Consider the following 17,078-nt stretch of genomic DNA (forward strand, 5'->3'; position numbering starts at 1 on the left):
GTTACTTCCCTTGTCTATATTATTTCTGGTAACATTTGTTGAAGCAAGTTAATAAGATGATGATGATTTCATTTTGTGAAACTCTTTAGGGCATTCTGCACGATTAGGTTAGAATTCCTACCAAATGTCATTCTCCTAGGTCTAATAACTTTCATTTCTTGAGTAATACATATAAAAAAACAAACAAAAAACATTTATTCATACTGAAATTTCTATTTTTTGAAAGTTGCTTATGCTTATAACTAGGGCTAGGACAACAGCATATTCCTTTCCTTGTTTTGACTCTCAGGTATATATCCATTGGTATCGCATATGTTTTTATGTAAAGTGATTTGGTTCTCAGTTGATTAATTGTGTTTAATTGTGTTGGATATATACTCGAGAGTAAAAACAGCCATAAGAATATTCCGCTGTCATAGCCCTACTTACAACATCTGATGCTGAGAAGCCCCAAAAGGGATGGCTTCACATGAACTCTAGAGGCCGTCTCAGTTTTATCTTTTGTTTTTTTACTTAAAATATTGTAAAAAAAGAATTATATAGAGTCATTTTAACAATTACAGTGCATCACAAAAGTGAGTACACCCATCACCTTTCTGCAAATATTCAAGTATATCTCTTCATGAGACAACACTGACAAAATGACACAATGAAAAGTAGTCTGTCTGCAGCTTATATAACAGAATTCATTTATTTTCTCCTCAAAATAACTCAAAATATAACCATTAAAAGCTAAACCACCTGTCAACAAAGTGAATACAATTCTAAGAAACTACACTTCTAAATGTTCAATGAAGAGGTATACTTAAATATCTGCAGAAATGTGAGGAGTACGCTCACCTTTGCAATACACTGTATAGCATATATTAAAGGAAGAACAACATTGCTGTGCATGTACCTTAATTTGGCGCACGATTTAAATTCTGACAAGCTGTCATTATTTCGAAAATTTTTGAAAATAGTTCTGAATCAAATTTGTAAACATATTCCATATAAATAATATTATTGAATTAATTTGGAATTGTTTTTGAGATGAGTAATTTGTAAAATTTATTTTATTTAATCATTTGCAGACAATTATCTCTATCTTCTGTTTGTTGTTTCACTTTTATTTCACAATTATTCCTCTGGCCTTCGTCAGGTGATTAACCACGACGGGATAGGAATGTCGAATCTCCAAACTGCATCCATAGCAATTACTGCCTTCCATAGTTGTCACCGTTTCACCGCGGTTTGGCCAACTAATCCTCTGATTAGCTTTGGGTGGGATTGAAACCGCTACCTTCAGACAGTGCTCAGAGGAATAATTGGCTGAAACGTTGTGAAACAACAACTATAAGATGAGGATAATAGTCCACAAAAAATTAAATAAAATAAATTTGTACAAATTACTCATCTCAAAAAGAATTCCAAATTAATTCAATAGTATAACTATCGGTATCGACCCGACAATTGGAAGAACAAAAAATATAAAAATGTGGATTTATAAGATCAAAAAAAAAAAAAAAAAAAATTGCCCTTCAGAGATGCAAAATATCTACGATTCCAGGTGAGGATAATATTCTACAAATAATTAAAAAATAAAAATAAATTATATCCCATAGTATACCATGATACACTAGCAGTGCTGTGTGACATTGTTCGGGGCAAAAGTGTAACATAGCTTCTATCCCTCTCTCTACCTACCTTGTCTTTCTTTTTCTCTGGACGGACGGACGGACACACACACACACACACACACACACACACACACACACACACACACACACACACACACACAGAACACGAGTTGGCATAAGGGAAGTAACTCTGTGATAAAAATCAGTTACATCACTGTACATGATAACATTAAAGAGCGTGCTTACTTCTTGATAACATTAAATGTTATAAATAGTCATTTGATCTCCACTCCCCTTCCGCAAAGAATGAACCTTTTTTTTCTAAATTTCAGATATTATTTTACTAGGGTTACGCTGATTTAAAAAAAATGTAGGATTTTGTTGAGTATTTTTCAAGTTTTAGCAAGACATAAAAACATACACACAGGAGAGAGAGAACTTGAATGCCTACTAGACACTGTCCTCGAGTGTCTAAGATCTCTCTGTACAGGGGTTTGCCAGAACAACCTGGTATGAGGATACTTTTTCCCTTGAAGTAAACCCTGACCAAATATTCAAAATCACAAAGTATTCGCTGCCCAAGGAAGATCTCCTCACTATGGCTAACCAAAATTAGATTTTATGAGGAATGGTGCACCTTCTCTAAGTGATGTTAACTCAAGTAACTGCACAAAGCTGGATACTCCACCAGACTAGATAAATTCTTGTCCTGGAATCCAGTAAAACCAAGAGACCGAAATAAAAGATATACTGCAACATATGAAAATGGTTAATTGGGGAGAGGAAAATTATGTTCTCGATTTTTTTTTTTATTAACTCAGTATTTGAGAGATAAAGAACTTTAATGGAACATTCGAATATCTATGCATTTCATATAGAGTTAAGATAGTGGCCCCTTGATTTCTGAGAACGTCAACTGAAGTAAAATAAAACAAAAAGCAACAGTAGAATACATATTCCAAGGCGGGTAATCTATTTTTTAATAATAAAATGAATTAACTAAATTAGAATAATGTTACAACACTTTTATGACCCTATATGAAGATTAAAATCAAAATATATATGTGCCTTAAATAACTTCCCAGACATTTTGTACAGGCATTTAAAATTGTCATAGACTTTTGAAAATTCAGTATGTTATTGCTATACATCTTATGAGATCACTGATCAATTTTTATGACTTCAGGTTCAAATGAACAGCTACAGCAGGAATTGGAATACACTCTACACTATACTAAAGCCTGATTGTCACAGCTGGTGAATTTCAAAAATGCAATCTGGACGCGAGGATACTTCAGAAGGACGATATGCAATAAAATTCTGTTTTAAACTTGGAAAAAGAATACCACAGAAACGTATGGAATGCTTCAGACTGCTTTTGGACCATCTTGCATGAGTTGAGCATCGGTTTTTGAGTAGCATAAGAGATTCAAGAAAGACAGAGAGCCTGTGAGGGATGATGAGAGGTGTGGGAGGAGTAAGGAAGTCAGAATAGCAGAGTTGATTGGCCAAATAAAGAATTTCATGTATAAGGATCCTTGTATGTCTATAGAGAAAATAAATGTACAGTTTGATGATAGTGTGGGAACTGTGCACACAATTATCCGTGAGAAACTGAAGATGTGGAAGATTTGTACACAGTTTATCCGACGGGTGCTCAGAGAAGACCAGAAAAAAAGATGTTGTCATGGGCGTCAAAACAGTTCCTCACTTTCCTTATAGTTCAGACCTTGCTTCCTGTGACTTTTGGAAAACCTTAGAGGCTGTCATTATGAGACAATTGAGGAGATGAAAGAGGCCGTGACGAGGGTCATCAACACACAAAGAGGACTTCCAGAAATTGTTGTAACTGTACAGCAAATGCACTGCAGCTGGAGGAGATTACTTTGAAGTGGACTATAGTTTCATGCGTGTGTACTATCAATGAAAGTGCCCAGACCAGAAAAGTCTGGAAACTTATTTAAGGCACTTCGTATATAATACTAGACCTTATATCTAGAATCCTTATTCACATTTTGATAGTTAAAATCTATTTTTGATTTCTAGTCTCGAAAAAATGTCTAAAATTCAGGGTTAATCTCACAGGGGTCTCAAGAAGGAATTGAAATTCAATAAATATTACTTAATCAATGTTTAATATGGATCAAATTCCATGAAAATGGAAATATTTATATTTTCATATTATGTCTCTCCTCCTCCTCCTCCTCTTCCTCCTCGCCATCATCATCATCATCATCATCATCATCATCATCATCATCATCATCATTTAATATCTATTTTATATGATAGCATACGTTGACTTCCAAACTATTCTATACCTGGCCAGGATTTTATTCAGGCCTATTTCTCTCAAGTCTATTTTTTATAACATCCTCCCATGTTCTTGACTTTACCATGTGAACTGGGCCTGCGATCTTAACTGTTCTACATCAACTAACTCAAGAACTCTCATTTACTCTTACAGTGTGGCAATATCATAGACGTCTCCTGTTCCACACACGTCTCCCTCTACTACCCAGAGTACATCTTCCTCTGATGTAGTCAGTCTGTCTTTAAAACTTGCATTATCCTCACATAATTTCTCTCCATGCAACGCATGTCCTCATCCCTCACTGGCCAAGTTTCACTTCCATATGTAATCACACTATGCATATCTTCTTGATAGGCTAACAATAGTAATGCTCTGCTGGTTAGTGTATAAGTAAAAGAGTTATCCACTCCAGTGTGGAAATAGTATGTGGGAGTTATCTGCTTTTGGTGTGCCCTGTCTCTCTTGGTGAGATCACGCAAGGACCCCTGATCGTCTTCGAAAAACTTCAGCTCGTGATGTCTGGTTCTCTGAGAGGCAGCACATTGATCCCGAACGTCTCGGTGTAGAATTCTCTGGAAGTGTAAAGAAATGAAGCTCGCATATGCCAGAAAGACGAAAACTGGTCCACCAGAAAGAAAGACAAACAAAAGGAAAATTCTATTCTACTAAAATTAATTTCACAAAAGATTTACAGTCTTTTTACATATATATATATATATATATATATATATATATATATATATATATATATATACACTTCAAGTTCTTCTTAATCCGTTTTTCAATTCACAATTATTCTTCTTCTTCAGAGATGGCACTCAGGTCAAATAGAGGAGTGGAGGTGGTGGTCACGTCTTCAGGGAGCGATATTATTATCTCGAGATTCTGCACCAATCTGGAATCTGGCTAGAAAACTTGGGGGCTTGGTTTATATAGTAAGGTCAGGCGTGGGGGAGACGATCCCCTAACCCAATCAAATTAAGATACGTATCTGGGGGAATCCCCAAATGCGAATTGTGGGTGTGCAGTTCAGCCAATATTACCAGTCTCGAAATCTGAGACCCAAAATAATATCTATTCCCATGACCTTAGAGGTCGACGGCTGTCAGTCAAAACACCTGGCCCAAGGTTCTTCAGGCCAGCAAGTACGCTCTTGTTTCTACATTGTCTGGCATTTCCTGTTATCTAACACAAAATAACAATTATATCTCTGAGTTTGACACTAACACAAAATATATATATCTGATTTTTCAAACAATAAAACAAAATATATTTATATATCTTTCAATTCAAGTCTTTTCGATATCCGCTGTCATCTGGGATTAATTTAACAATTTTAGCATATTTACCCAGTCTTTCTTAGGTCCCAGGGAAGTCTCAACCTCCCCAATGAGGGGAAAATCTCTCCCTCAGGTCGATCATGTTACACTGGTACATGAAGTATGGAGGAGTTATCTGCCCCTTAGTATTATATAAGATAAGATGGGAGCAGCCATTTTGGTTTTGGAGTAGAACTCAGTAATAAACTGCTGAACAACGGCTTTCATACTTTAGTTAGTAAATGGCAGACATTCTCTGAATGTACTCCACCCACTCCCTTGCAATCATACTGACACCTGCTCCACCATGTGCTCCAAAGTAACAAAATTTCTCAATAACCTCAATGTTATGTTGTTGAATGAAAGGGACATTTCTACTGCTATATCTTCATTGCCACTTAGATGAAAGCTTATATACTTTGAATGTCGGCGTGTATGAGGCACCTGCCAACTTATGCAGACTACAAATTTGTCAATAGACCATAGGAATAAAAGACATTAGAAAAAATGGAAAATAGTGAATAGGAGAAAGGAAGGAGGAGTGAGATAATGTTAAGATTTCAGATACAGAAAGACGGTGAATTTAAAGCTGGTGTGTGTAACCACTTGAAAATATCGACATGAATTTTTTTTTTTTTTACCTTTAACACTTACAGTATTTGTCGATACTAAAGAACAACATCAATGACTGTTGCAAAACATTTTCGGTTTTACATTTTCTCTTCATTTTGTTCTGGTTGGGGATAGGGCATCCTACCGTATGCTAAACATTAACCTGTTATTTTAGATGTTCCAACCGAGAGATCTTTTTAAGATTCTAATCGTCTTTTTAAGTGCAATTATTTGTATCTCTCTTGCACTTGGTTCACAGGTAGTTTTTGAAATTATTTTTAATGAGTTCGCTTGTTCGTATAATTACTGGAATAATGGAGGTCTTATGAGTTCACTTTCTTTTCATGAACATAAAGTTTTGGTATTTTGTTACATTTTCTCTCTCAACTCTGTTTAACACATCATCATTGGGGACAACAACTTCTACTAAGGTTACTTCTTTCTCCTTCTTGTCATATATTGCTATATCAGGTTCAATAGCTCTGTTTATTATGTATGTAGCTGTAGGAATTGCTGATATGTCATGATCACAGCTTATGGCACAAATAAGACTTTACACTGTCCTTGAATTGGTGCTAGTGCATTGTACGAACCGGAAGTCAATAATTGTGCATATTACAAACCAAATTTCTCGTAAATGTCTGCTCGGGCTTGACAAGTGTATGCCGAGCACCGTTAAAAATGCTTGGAAACCTGTTCAAAATGTTGTTTTTATTAACTGTATTTTCAAGTTAAATCCAAATTTTACGATATTTTTGTTAATTAAACTGTTAGGTGAAAGTACAGAATAGTTACAAAACACTCTCTCCTCCCCATATAAAGAATGGCTTTCTAAATAATAACGTTATTTCAGTGTGGTAAGATAGATGTGCAAGTACCTGTTATTATTGGTCCAGCCATACCGGACATTTACGAGAAATCAGTTTGTGATATGCATTAGTACTATTGAATCTGCCAATCGTATGTTTGCATTTTGAATGTTATTTTCACAACGTTTTGGTTGATGTAACCTCCAACCTTCTTCAGGTGTATCTTGTCGAACTCGGGAATCTTTGTGTCAACACAGGAATCTTTCTGTCGAACTCTGCAATCTTTCTGTTGAACTCAGAAATCTTTCTGTCGAACTTGGAAATCTGCTCTGAATTTTAGACGAAACCATTTATTTAACTCGTGAGGCTAGCATGTTCTGATTATGTCAGCCATAAGCAGGTAGAAGTCTTAAGTAATTCGCAATTGTATTTTGAGTGTTACCCATGTTGTAAGCGTTAGGGATCTCATAGTTGATTGCATCACTGAAACTAGAAATGCTTACAAACACAAATACTTAAACGCAGATAGTTTGCAAGTACATAAATACACATTTTATTACAAATTGACCATCATGCAACATCACAATATAGAACGACAATAATTTGGTACTCATTTAGAAGTTTTTAAAGTCATACTTTGTCCCATAGTGGGACATAGTTTTCACCCGGGGTAAAACCTTACATTTCTTGTTAAGTCCGTAACATCTTTGCGTCCTCTTGTGACAAGGGAAGTCACTCTCTGGTGTCTATATAACTCGGTTTTCTTTGCTCAAATTCCCCTACACTCACAATGAGGATTAAACCTTTAATTTCCAGAAGAGTGTAACGTACAGTTGAATTTCACTAGGTACTTTATCCGCTAAAAATTACATCTGAAGATGGAGGTTACATCGACCAAAACGTTTTGAAAATCACACTCAAGATGAGAATTGTAGTCTGAACAATCCAAATAATATGAATTATCAATCTTCATCCAAAAAATTCAGAAACAATAGAAAAAGATTTGAAAAAATGTGTACATTACAACATTGTTTCAGATGCCTCCGTTCAGTCTCAAAAGACAAAGAATACTCTTGTAGGAGCAGCTGTGCGTGTACTTGTGTAGCAAGGGTTGCACAATCCTCAACCACACCTCCGGTCCTGGATATAACTTAAAACTATATCCGATGGTGAGGCCCCACCTTGCGGGCTTTGGGGAGTGTGGAGCCACCCTTTAATTACTATTGCTCCCAGGTCCACTCTGACCCGGAGTGGTAGTACCTGTTAGGGTCTCAAATATGGGTTAAATAGAATCTGACGTAAAAAGAAAATATACTCCATTAAAAATCGTTCCTCAAAATAACTAGATTCGGCATTAAATAACCTGAAAAAGGTTGATATGCCGTAAAACAAAAACAACCAACCAACCAGATCAACCACATCTCTCCTGAATCGGCACTACTTGAGTCCAGTGGCAAGGAGAAGTCCAGGACAACTGAAAACAACGCGGAGATAAGAAGAGATCACATACAACACCTGGAAGTCCCAAATGGTCACCCATCTGTTACTGGCCAGGCTCATCATTGCTTAACTTTAGTGATCCGATGGGAACCAGTGTGTCAAACGTGATTATGCTGTATAAATATTGTTTAAAACTTAATTAAAGGGAATTATCAAATCATGAAGAATTTTTATTGATATTTAGATTTTAATTATGTGCTTTTATTTTTTGTTATTTAACGGGAAAAAAGAAAACTGTAATTGACGTAATTTGGTCTTTGTGTGCGGTAAGGCATGAATATGAAAAATAAATTGGATGAAAATGCTTTTGTATGGATCAACAAATATGATTACTTATTATTTATTTACAATTGAAAAAAACAAGGCATGAAGCCACTTGATGCAAGAAGCTAGCAAGAACAAAAGCTGATTATTACAAAGACAAGAGATGTCTATTGACCTTAGTCTTGAAAAAACCAAGGCCCCAGATAGAAAGAAAACAGTGAGCAGGAAGAGAGTTCCATAACCTTACAGTCATTGAAAAGAAGCTACTGGAATAGAAAACTGTATTACAATGAGGTATTAAGAAAATGAATTGATGGAGACCTCTAGATTCTGAGCAACACATGCCAAATAATATTTGTAGAAAAGATTGAGACTAGCAACATCACATTTGTGAGAAAGAGGTTGCAGTGAAGAAAGAAAGAGTGGGGCCAATCAAATTACAGATATGTTTCTGCAATCTATACAGGACCTTCAAATGGGACATAGATTTATCAGCCCAAATATGGCAACAGTATACGATACATGGTCTGATAATAGATTTGTAGGAATAGAAAATAGCCTCAGGCGCTAGAAAGTGCTTAGAGTGGTAGAGAGAACTGATTTTACAGAGAAGCAGAAAGAGCAATGGATTTAATAGATGAACGTCAAGATGATGAGAAAAAAGAACTGACAGCAGAGCCATCCATAAGAATCTCAGGAAGAAAAAGGGACACACCTACGATTGAAGGACAATAGCTATCTTAACTTTATACTGAAGGCATAATTAATTGTAATCAGTATGTGAGATATTTATTAAATATTATCCGAAAATGTCGGCTTGTGCTTTCCAAAGTATATGTTTTAGCAATGATGGATGACATGTGCTGGGAATTTGTTTAAAGAAGTGAGATTGTTTTGAGAAGAGCCAGCCTCACTCTCTCATCCCAATCAGCTTAATCCAGCAACACAACATAACTGAGACAACTGGAGGCTAGGTGGGATGCAAAAGTTGCTGGAAGTGTTGACATCTTCCTACATACAGCGCCTGGTATTCCCAAATCGTCATCCATTTGGTATTAGTCAGGCTCAACGTTGCTTAACTTTGGTGACCAAACAAGAATTGAATTTTCCAAAATACTGTTTATCTCAAGGCAGATAGCAAGGCACAGTGTTACTTTCTTTTTATGTATAAAATATTTAATTATTATTTTTACGTGGCATGTCGTCATTTAAGACTAATATATGAATTAAAATTTCAAAATACTATATAAAAATTATTTATATACGGATCCTGGTACTACTAGATCAGGCTGTCTAAAAATACTGCCTTCCTGGCCTAAAATGCATCAACTTATTAGTTATTTTTTTTCCTTTCCCTTTGCAAAACTCGATTATGTTCTACAAAATCAAAAAAACAAACAATTTTCCCCTACAAAACAAACAAACTAAATACTATCTATAAATATTTAAAGATATAAAAAATTGGAAGCATAAAACCTTTTTTTTTCTCTACACATGTAACATGTGTTTTTATGGTAATTGGAGTAAAAAAAAAAAAAACTTTAAAATTGGTTTTTAAAGAATTGAAATCAAAATTGGTAATTGTATCGGAATCTGGAATTTAGTACGGAATTGGTAATTGTATCGGAATTACGAAAAATATTGGAATCATCTCATTACTAGTTGATGTGTTGTAATTTTACACCATAGGTGGCATATTTCTTTTTTTTTTTTTATTTCCGTGAAAGGGATCATTCTGTATTTTGAGGTTTGGTCTCTTTAAGTATAACTTTTCCCAAAATGACAGGATTTGACATTAAATAATCTAAAAAGTGTTGATTTGCCATAAAACAAAACAATTATATATAGTCAGGTATGTAGAGTATTTCACCCTTGAAATAATTAACCGATCATTATAAAAACAAAGACTGTTGGACATACATGACTGAAACTTGGTGGACAAGTAAGGCATGGCCTGAAGTCTATTTCTACCAAATGTAGTTATTGCAGAAAGGGTTGTGAATTTTATTCACAGTTCCATGAGTTCAATTTTTCATTTTTTTTAAAATGGGAACACCCTGTATTTTAGAGTCTGTTCCCTTACACATGTTAAAAATATTGTGTATGCCTCAACTAGTGTTGGGACAATCAAGCAAAATCAGAGGTATCATAACTTTTTGGGTATAAGAATCCATATCGGAATCGTAAAAATTTGTGTCTATTTTCAGATGCTGAAAACGATGCTTTTAATTGTGTTTTTTTAAAAAATTATTTAAAACTTAATTTTCCATTGCTGGTATTAATGATAAAATGATGAAAATTTATTAATTTGAAATTTTGCCAGAAAAACTAAAATCTATGGATCACCTCCCCCACCCATCCATATGTGTATTTTTACATTTACAAAAATGTATGCCCATTCTATCATGTCTGAAAGTGACACAATGTTCATGGGTGAAAATAATAATAAAAAAAAACAACTCTATAGCTAAATATTTAAAGATTTTTAAAAAGTTGGAATCAAAACCCACAGTTGTATCAGAATTTGAAATTTACAACAAATTTGTAATTGTATCGGATTAGGGAAAAATGTTGTGAGTACAAGGTGGAACAATAAAATTGCCGGCCTAGAAAAGATGACATGATTCCATTTCCATTTGATGAAAATCAGTTTTCTTTTTTTGTTGCAGACAATTTACTAGTTGGCCAGTTGTGTACAAATTCCAAGAGCGATAGGAGCCTTCTATCATGTCTGAAAGTGACACAATGTTCAACGAGCAAGATTGGAGATGCGCCACTGTACAACTCATGTTCTCTACCGATTCTGATAACAGGAATATTACTAGCCCCCTCCAAATGCACAGCTCAACAAAGTTTCCGGCCACAGTTATGGTCTTTGGTGTAATTTCAAGTAAAGACCACATTATGCCACCTCTCATCTTTAAAGTCAACATCAAAGTATACCTGGATCTGCTATAGAGTGTGGTGATCCCCTGGTGCAATCAGGTGGCAGCTGGCAGAAACTGGGTGTGGCAGCAGGACTCGGCGGCGGCCCACAAGTCTAAAGAAATCCAGGCTTGTCTTTTTTTTATTACATTTTCACCCCAATCAAGGCAAATTGCCACTTTGGTGTAGGGGGCTACTATCAGGGGCCACAACTACTGGGGTACTATGTAGGGATTTGGGCAGCAAGATGTTGGTTCAAGTTACACTTGAACTTCTGCATGTTAGTACAGTTGGGGAAGCAGGGACCTGGAATGGAATTCCAGAGTCTAGCGGTTCTGGGGAAGAAACTACTGGAGTAAAAAGATCTTTTACATCTAGAGATCTCTACTGTGTGGGGGTGGGATTTAGCTGCCTGTCGGGTTTGTCGAGGGTGTTCACGTCATGGGGGCACAAATGTCTGCAGTTCGCCAGAGCACTCACCATTAAAATACTTGTAGAACAGGCAGACGGATGCAACATTTCGTCGATGGGACAGAAGCTGAAGCTTAGATGCCAGTTCAGGGCCTATCAGATTGGCGACTCTTTTTTGAACCTTGTCTAGGAGCGAGAGACTAGTAGCAGATGCACCAGCCCAAATATGACAGCAATACTCCATACATGGATGAATGGTGGCTTTATAGAGGTACAGGATACTTTCGGGTGTTAGTAGTTTTCTAGCACAGTAGAGAGAGCCTACCTTCTTCACAGAGGCCCTGGCAATGCTTTTAATGTAATTGTTCCAACTCATGTTTCCTGTGAACGTTAGACAAAAAGTCACTGGCCATTGCTATTGGTGGCAGAGAAAGTTTCTTGTAATTTTTGAAGGAAACCAGTTTAGTCTTGGCAGCATTGAATGTAACCATCCATTTTTGTCCCCATTCCACTACAGATTGGAGGTAATCCTCTAGTGTTTTTGCCATTTCTTTAGATATGTGTTCATTAGTTTTCCTGTTGTGCCTGTTATAGAGTGTGATGTCATCAGCATCTCAGATGCAATTTTGTCGGAGAGGTCATTTATGAATATTAGGAACAATAGAGGTCCAAGGATAGACCCCTGAGGCACTCTCGCATTTATATCATATTGTTTAGATGTACGACCGTCGAGGACAACCTGGATTTTTCTCTTATCTAAGAAGGATTTAATTATGTTAAGTATTCTACCAGTGATACCGTATGATCTAATTTTCCTGAGGAGACCCTCATTCCATATCCTGTCAAAAGCCTTAGATATATCTAGGGCTACCGCTCTACCCTCCCCCGCTTTGTCCAGTGAATGGTATATATGTTCAGAAATTACAGTTAGGATGTCTGCTGTGGAACGGGCTTGTCTAAATCCATATTATTGGTCAGTCAGAAGTTTAGCATCTGTAAGGTGCTGGACTAGAGTATGGTTAATTATGGTCTTAAATATTTTGGCGAAAAGTGGGAGGAGGCTAATGGGGCGATAATTTGGTGGGTCAGTTCTTTCGCCAGAATTCTTGAATACTGGTACCACAGAAGCAGTTTTCCAACAGCCCAGAAAGCAAGATTCATTAAGGCATTTGTTGTAGAGTTTGGAGAGAACTGGAGCTACTTCGACTGAGCACTTTTTTAATAGCACAGCTGGGATGAGATCGGGTCCACATGCTTTTGAAATGTCAAGGTTTTTATGATAGCATGCAGCTGAGCAGGGGGGATTTTCAGATCGTCTAGCGTGGCATCTGTCCGCAAAGGAAAGTCAGGTAGGGGGTGGTTGGAAGGGTCCTGTGTGGAGTTTGAGGCAAACCGACTGGCAAGCATGTTAGCCTTCTTGGTTGCTGAGCAAACAACCTCGTGATTTTTGGTTAGTGGGGGAATTGTTGATTGCCCATTATTTACTACATTGTTGTAGATTTTCCAGAAGTCTCGAGTTCCTAATTTTTGTGCTCTTCAGTTTTGGGTCTAGAGTTTAGGGGTATTTCGACCATTATCACTGCATGATCAGCGTTCCCGAGTGGGCTGTCAGCATTTGTTATACAATCATCGGGAACTGTAGTCAGAAACAGATCTAGAAGTGATGTGTGTTGTGCTTGCTGGTCAGGGAAACGGGTTGGAAACGTAACCATTTGTGATAGGGAATGGGATATAGAGACGCTATGTGTTGTGCTGCCCGCTGAATCTGTGTAAGTAGAGAATTCAAGCCAGTTTTTGTGGTGGACATTAAAGTCACCAAATACATGTATTTGTGCGCTAGTGTTGAGGGAGAGTGCTGTGTCTATGCTGTCAGAGACTTTGTTTATTATGGTGCAGTCCTGGGTCGAGGGAGAGCGGTAGAGAAAATAAAAGTAGCTAATGTTATGTTGCATGTTTAGTCTAAAGCACATAAAGGCTTGATCGTCCGATTCTAGATTTGTTTCTCTAGTCAAGGAGAGGGTGTTACGAATGTAGACTCCAAGTCCATGCATATGTCTGTAAGAATCCCTACGGCAGAGTGGGAGATATCCAGCCATTTTAAAGTAGTTAGAGGGGATGGAGGAGTGTAGGTTAGTCTCACTTAGTGCTAAGATATCTGGGGTATTTGTTAGGAGAAATGCTTCAACATCAGCAAAATTAGTTCTAAGCCCATGGATGTTCGTGAATGCAAATCTCAAGGGAGGAGGCAAGTTGGATTTGTTTGACCCTAAGCCTGGTTTAAGCTTATTTTTTTTTTATTGTACTGTCATGTTTTCAAAAGGAATGCTATGACTGTACCCTTCTCTTACTGCCCCCCCCCTCTTCCCCGGACCTGAACCTGCTGGACTACTTTATTTGGTCATACATCAAGAACACTACCAACATGATCTCCCACAACACTAATACCAGCCTGATCGCTGCCATATGCTGAGTATTCGCCGATCTCTCACCGGCCGTCATGGAAAAAGCCATGCTTCCAGTTCCTGACCCATATCAAGGCAGTGATTGAGGCTAAAGACAACTACATAGAATAGATTTCAGCTCTACTACATAATCAAGTTACTGAATTGATTTTTTTCAATAAAAGTTTTAAAATAAAGCTATAAAGCTGTAGAGTGCCAAATTTATAGTGTTACCCTGTAATTTATGGTTTATGTTTTTATTTTTTCCAGCTAAAATTAACATTCTTAACTCCAGTTGTTGTTGGAACATCGATCTCTGAACCAAAAAGCGGTGTTAAATCTCCATTTTGTGAAAACTTGATGTTGTCATCTACAGGAGAAGATTTGGACTTTTTGATGTCTTCGCTGGATTCCCATAAATGTAAATTACTTTGTCTCTCGCTGGAAACCAAACAATGTGATTTAGATTTTGGACAGGTGAATTTTTACATTTGTTTATTTTTGTTTTTGTTTGTTGTTTGTTTGTTATTACAAGTTTCAACTGGAATGGAAGATGATCTAGTGCATACAAATATTTAGATCAGATATTTAGATAATCTGTATAAGCCATGTTTAAGTAGGAAGCTAGAAGTTTTTAATTTAAAAATATGTCAAGAAATTACTTAATTGTAAAAGTGAAATATCCATTAACTGTAGACACAAAAATAAAGTTTACTTTCGGATGATTAATAAAAAAGTACATACTTGAAACAATAATAAATGAAATGATAATTCCAATAAAAATCGTGGATTGAAAACAAAAACTAATGAAGCAATTGAAACCTCCATATTTCTAATAATTTAAATTTGAATAGATTACTGATTAAAATTCTTACATTTTCTTTTGTTTTTGTTCCAGTTTTGGTTTTATATTTTTGTTTTTATAGCAAAAATTCACTTTATATATGCCAGAAAACCCACAATCATTGTGTTTTTCCTCTCCATATTTATCTCATTCGACCCCCCCCTTTTTCATACTTCCACATCATTTTTCCTATCTGCAATCCAGGAACCAAAATATTTGAACTCATGCACCTGATTCTGTATCGCATCACTCAGTATTTTTAAACCTACCTTATCTTGGTGTGAAATCTGGACCCTTGTAAATGAAATGTGCAGAGGATTAGATGATATTATATTCACAACGTTTCAGCCAATCTCTAAACTTTTTCAAACTTGAGAATCTGCACAGAATTTTTAACAGAACCGTTTATTTAATCAATGGACCTAGCATGCTCTCGTTCTGTCAGTCATGACTGTGTAGACTCTTGAAAATGAAATGTGCAGAAGAATAGATGGTATTTATACGAAAATGTCTTAGAGAGATAAGATAAACAATAATTATTTATATTATTCAGACAATTTTTCTCATCTTGAGCGATATTTTTATAACTTTTTAGACAATTTAATCATACAAATAAAAATGCAACTGAAGAACGGTCAAAAGGGTAGACAGACAGACATTAAATGTACAGAAAATTTCACTGGCAGAAAGCACCGTATATATTTTTATACTGAAATAGTGAAATACTGAATCCCCGCAAACAGATACAAAAAAAAAAAAAAAATATAGAAATGAATAGCAACAACAAAAAAAGAAGTGTTAAATCACGGTTAAATACCATTTCCCCCATTTGATCCGTTTTACTCCTACTGTTATTAAAATAAAAATTGCAGTGTCAGTTCAGAATTGAGAATCAGATTCCAATAAAACTCTAGAAGAGATAGCCAGATAAGAATTCGCATATTTGCAATGGAAAGATAAGTGAGTAAATATCGCTTAATATTATTTATTTATTATTTGGATTATTTAGAGTGCTATACATATTATTCCTTAATTGGAATTCATTTTTGAGATGAGCATTATATATTAATGTATTTTTATTTCGGACTATTATTCTCATCTTTATTAGTTGCTGTTTTTCATCTTTTATTGGTTTGTTTTATTCACAACGTTTCGGCCAACTATTCCTCTGGCCTTTGTCAGGTGGTAACCGTGACGGATAGGAACTTCGAATCTCCTCACTGCATTCTCAGCCATCACTGCCATCCGTAGTTGTTGTCGTCTCACCACATTTTGGCCAAGTAAACCTCTGGCACGCTTTGGGTGGAATTGAAACCGCTATCTTCAGACAATGTTCATCTGGAACTGTAGAGATTCAACGTCTCTATCAACTGCGCCACGGGCCTCGAAGGGCGATCAAGGTTGGATTCTTTGATCTTATAAACCACGTTTATTTATTATCTGATCTTAAAAAAAAAACAACAACTAATAAAGATGAGAATAATAGTCCGAAATAAAAATAAATTAATATTCGATGATTTTCGTACAGAATATTAAAATAAAACTTGCAACATAAAAGAAGCTTACTGCTCATCATGTGATAACAGAAATCAATAAAAATACATTTAATTTAGTTTATTCGGGCTACACTTCATATCTTCCACGTTTCTATTGGAATTATTAAGGAGTCACTAACAGGGTGCCCTGTTATTGGATGAAAAACAACCAACCACAAGCTTCCCTTTTTACATTCTTCTCAACCTATCGAAAGCGGTTATTTCAACTTCTCTTCCTCTTTTGCTGGTCGAGCATCAAAGACAACACGTACTTGTCAGCTTTCTCTGACATTCATACCAGACACGTGTGAGGAATTTCGACAGAAATTGCAGCACCAAAGAATTCAAGGTTTCCTTTTATTTTTTTACCTCAGCCCGGCCAAACTCCATGGGAAACGAACAACGTTAAAAGGATGAATCATAGATAAGTTCCGCAAACGCGACTCTTTTTGCAAGAAAACATGCTATCTTTCTCCTCTTTCTATCAA

General features: G+C 36.1%; 1 protein-coding gene across 2 annotated transcripts in view; it reads left to right on the forward strand.

Moving 5' to 3' along the window:
• Positions 1-17,078, forward strand: part of LOC145246653 (protein inturned-like) — a 223,613-nt gene that overhangs the window by 35,649 nt on the left and 170,886 nt on the right. For both annotated transcript variants that reach the window (XM_080108361.1, XM_080108360.1), the window contains exon 4: positions 14,482-14,688. In XM_080108361.1, the coding sequence (XP_079964487.1) occupies positions 14,482-14,688 (207 nt within the window). The remainder of the gene's footprint in view (positions 1-14,481; positions 14,689-17,078) is intronic.

The sequence above is a fragment of the Euprymna scolopes genome, chromosome 24 (assembly GCF_053919585.1).
Source record: "Euprymna scolopes isolate OS-2025 chromosome 24, ASM5391958v1, whole genome shotgun sequence".
Taxonomy (NCBI): domain Eukaryota; kingdom Metazoa; phylum Mollusca; class Cephalopoda; order Sepiida; family Sepiolidae; genus Euprymna; species Euprymna scolopes.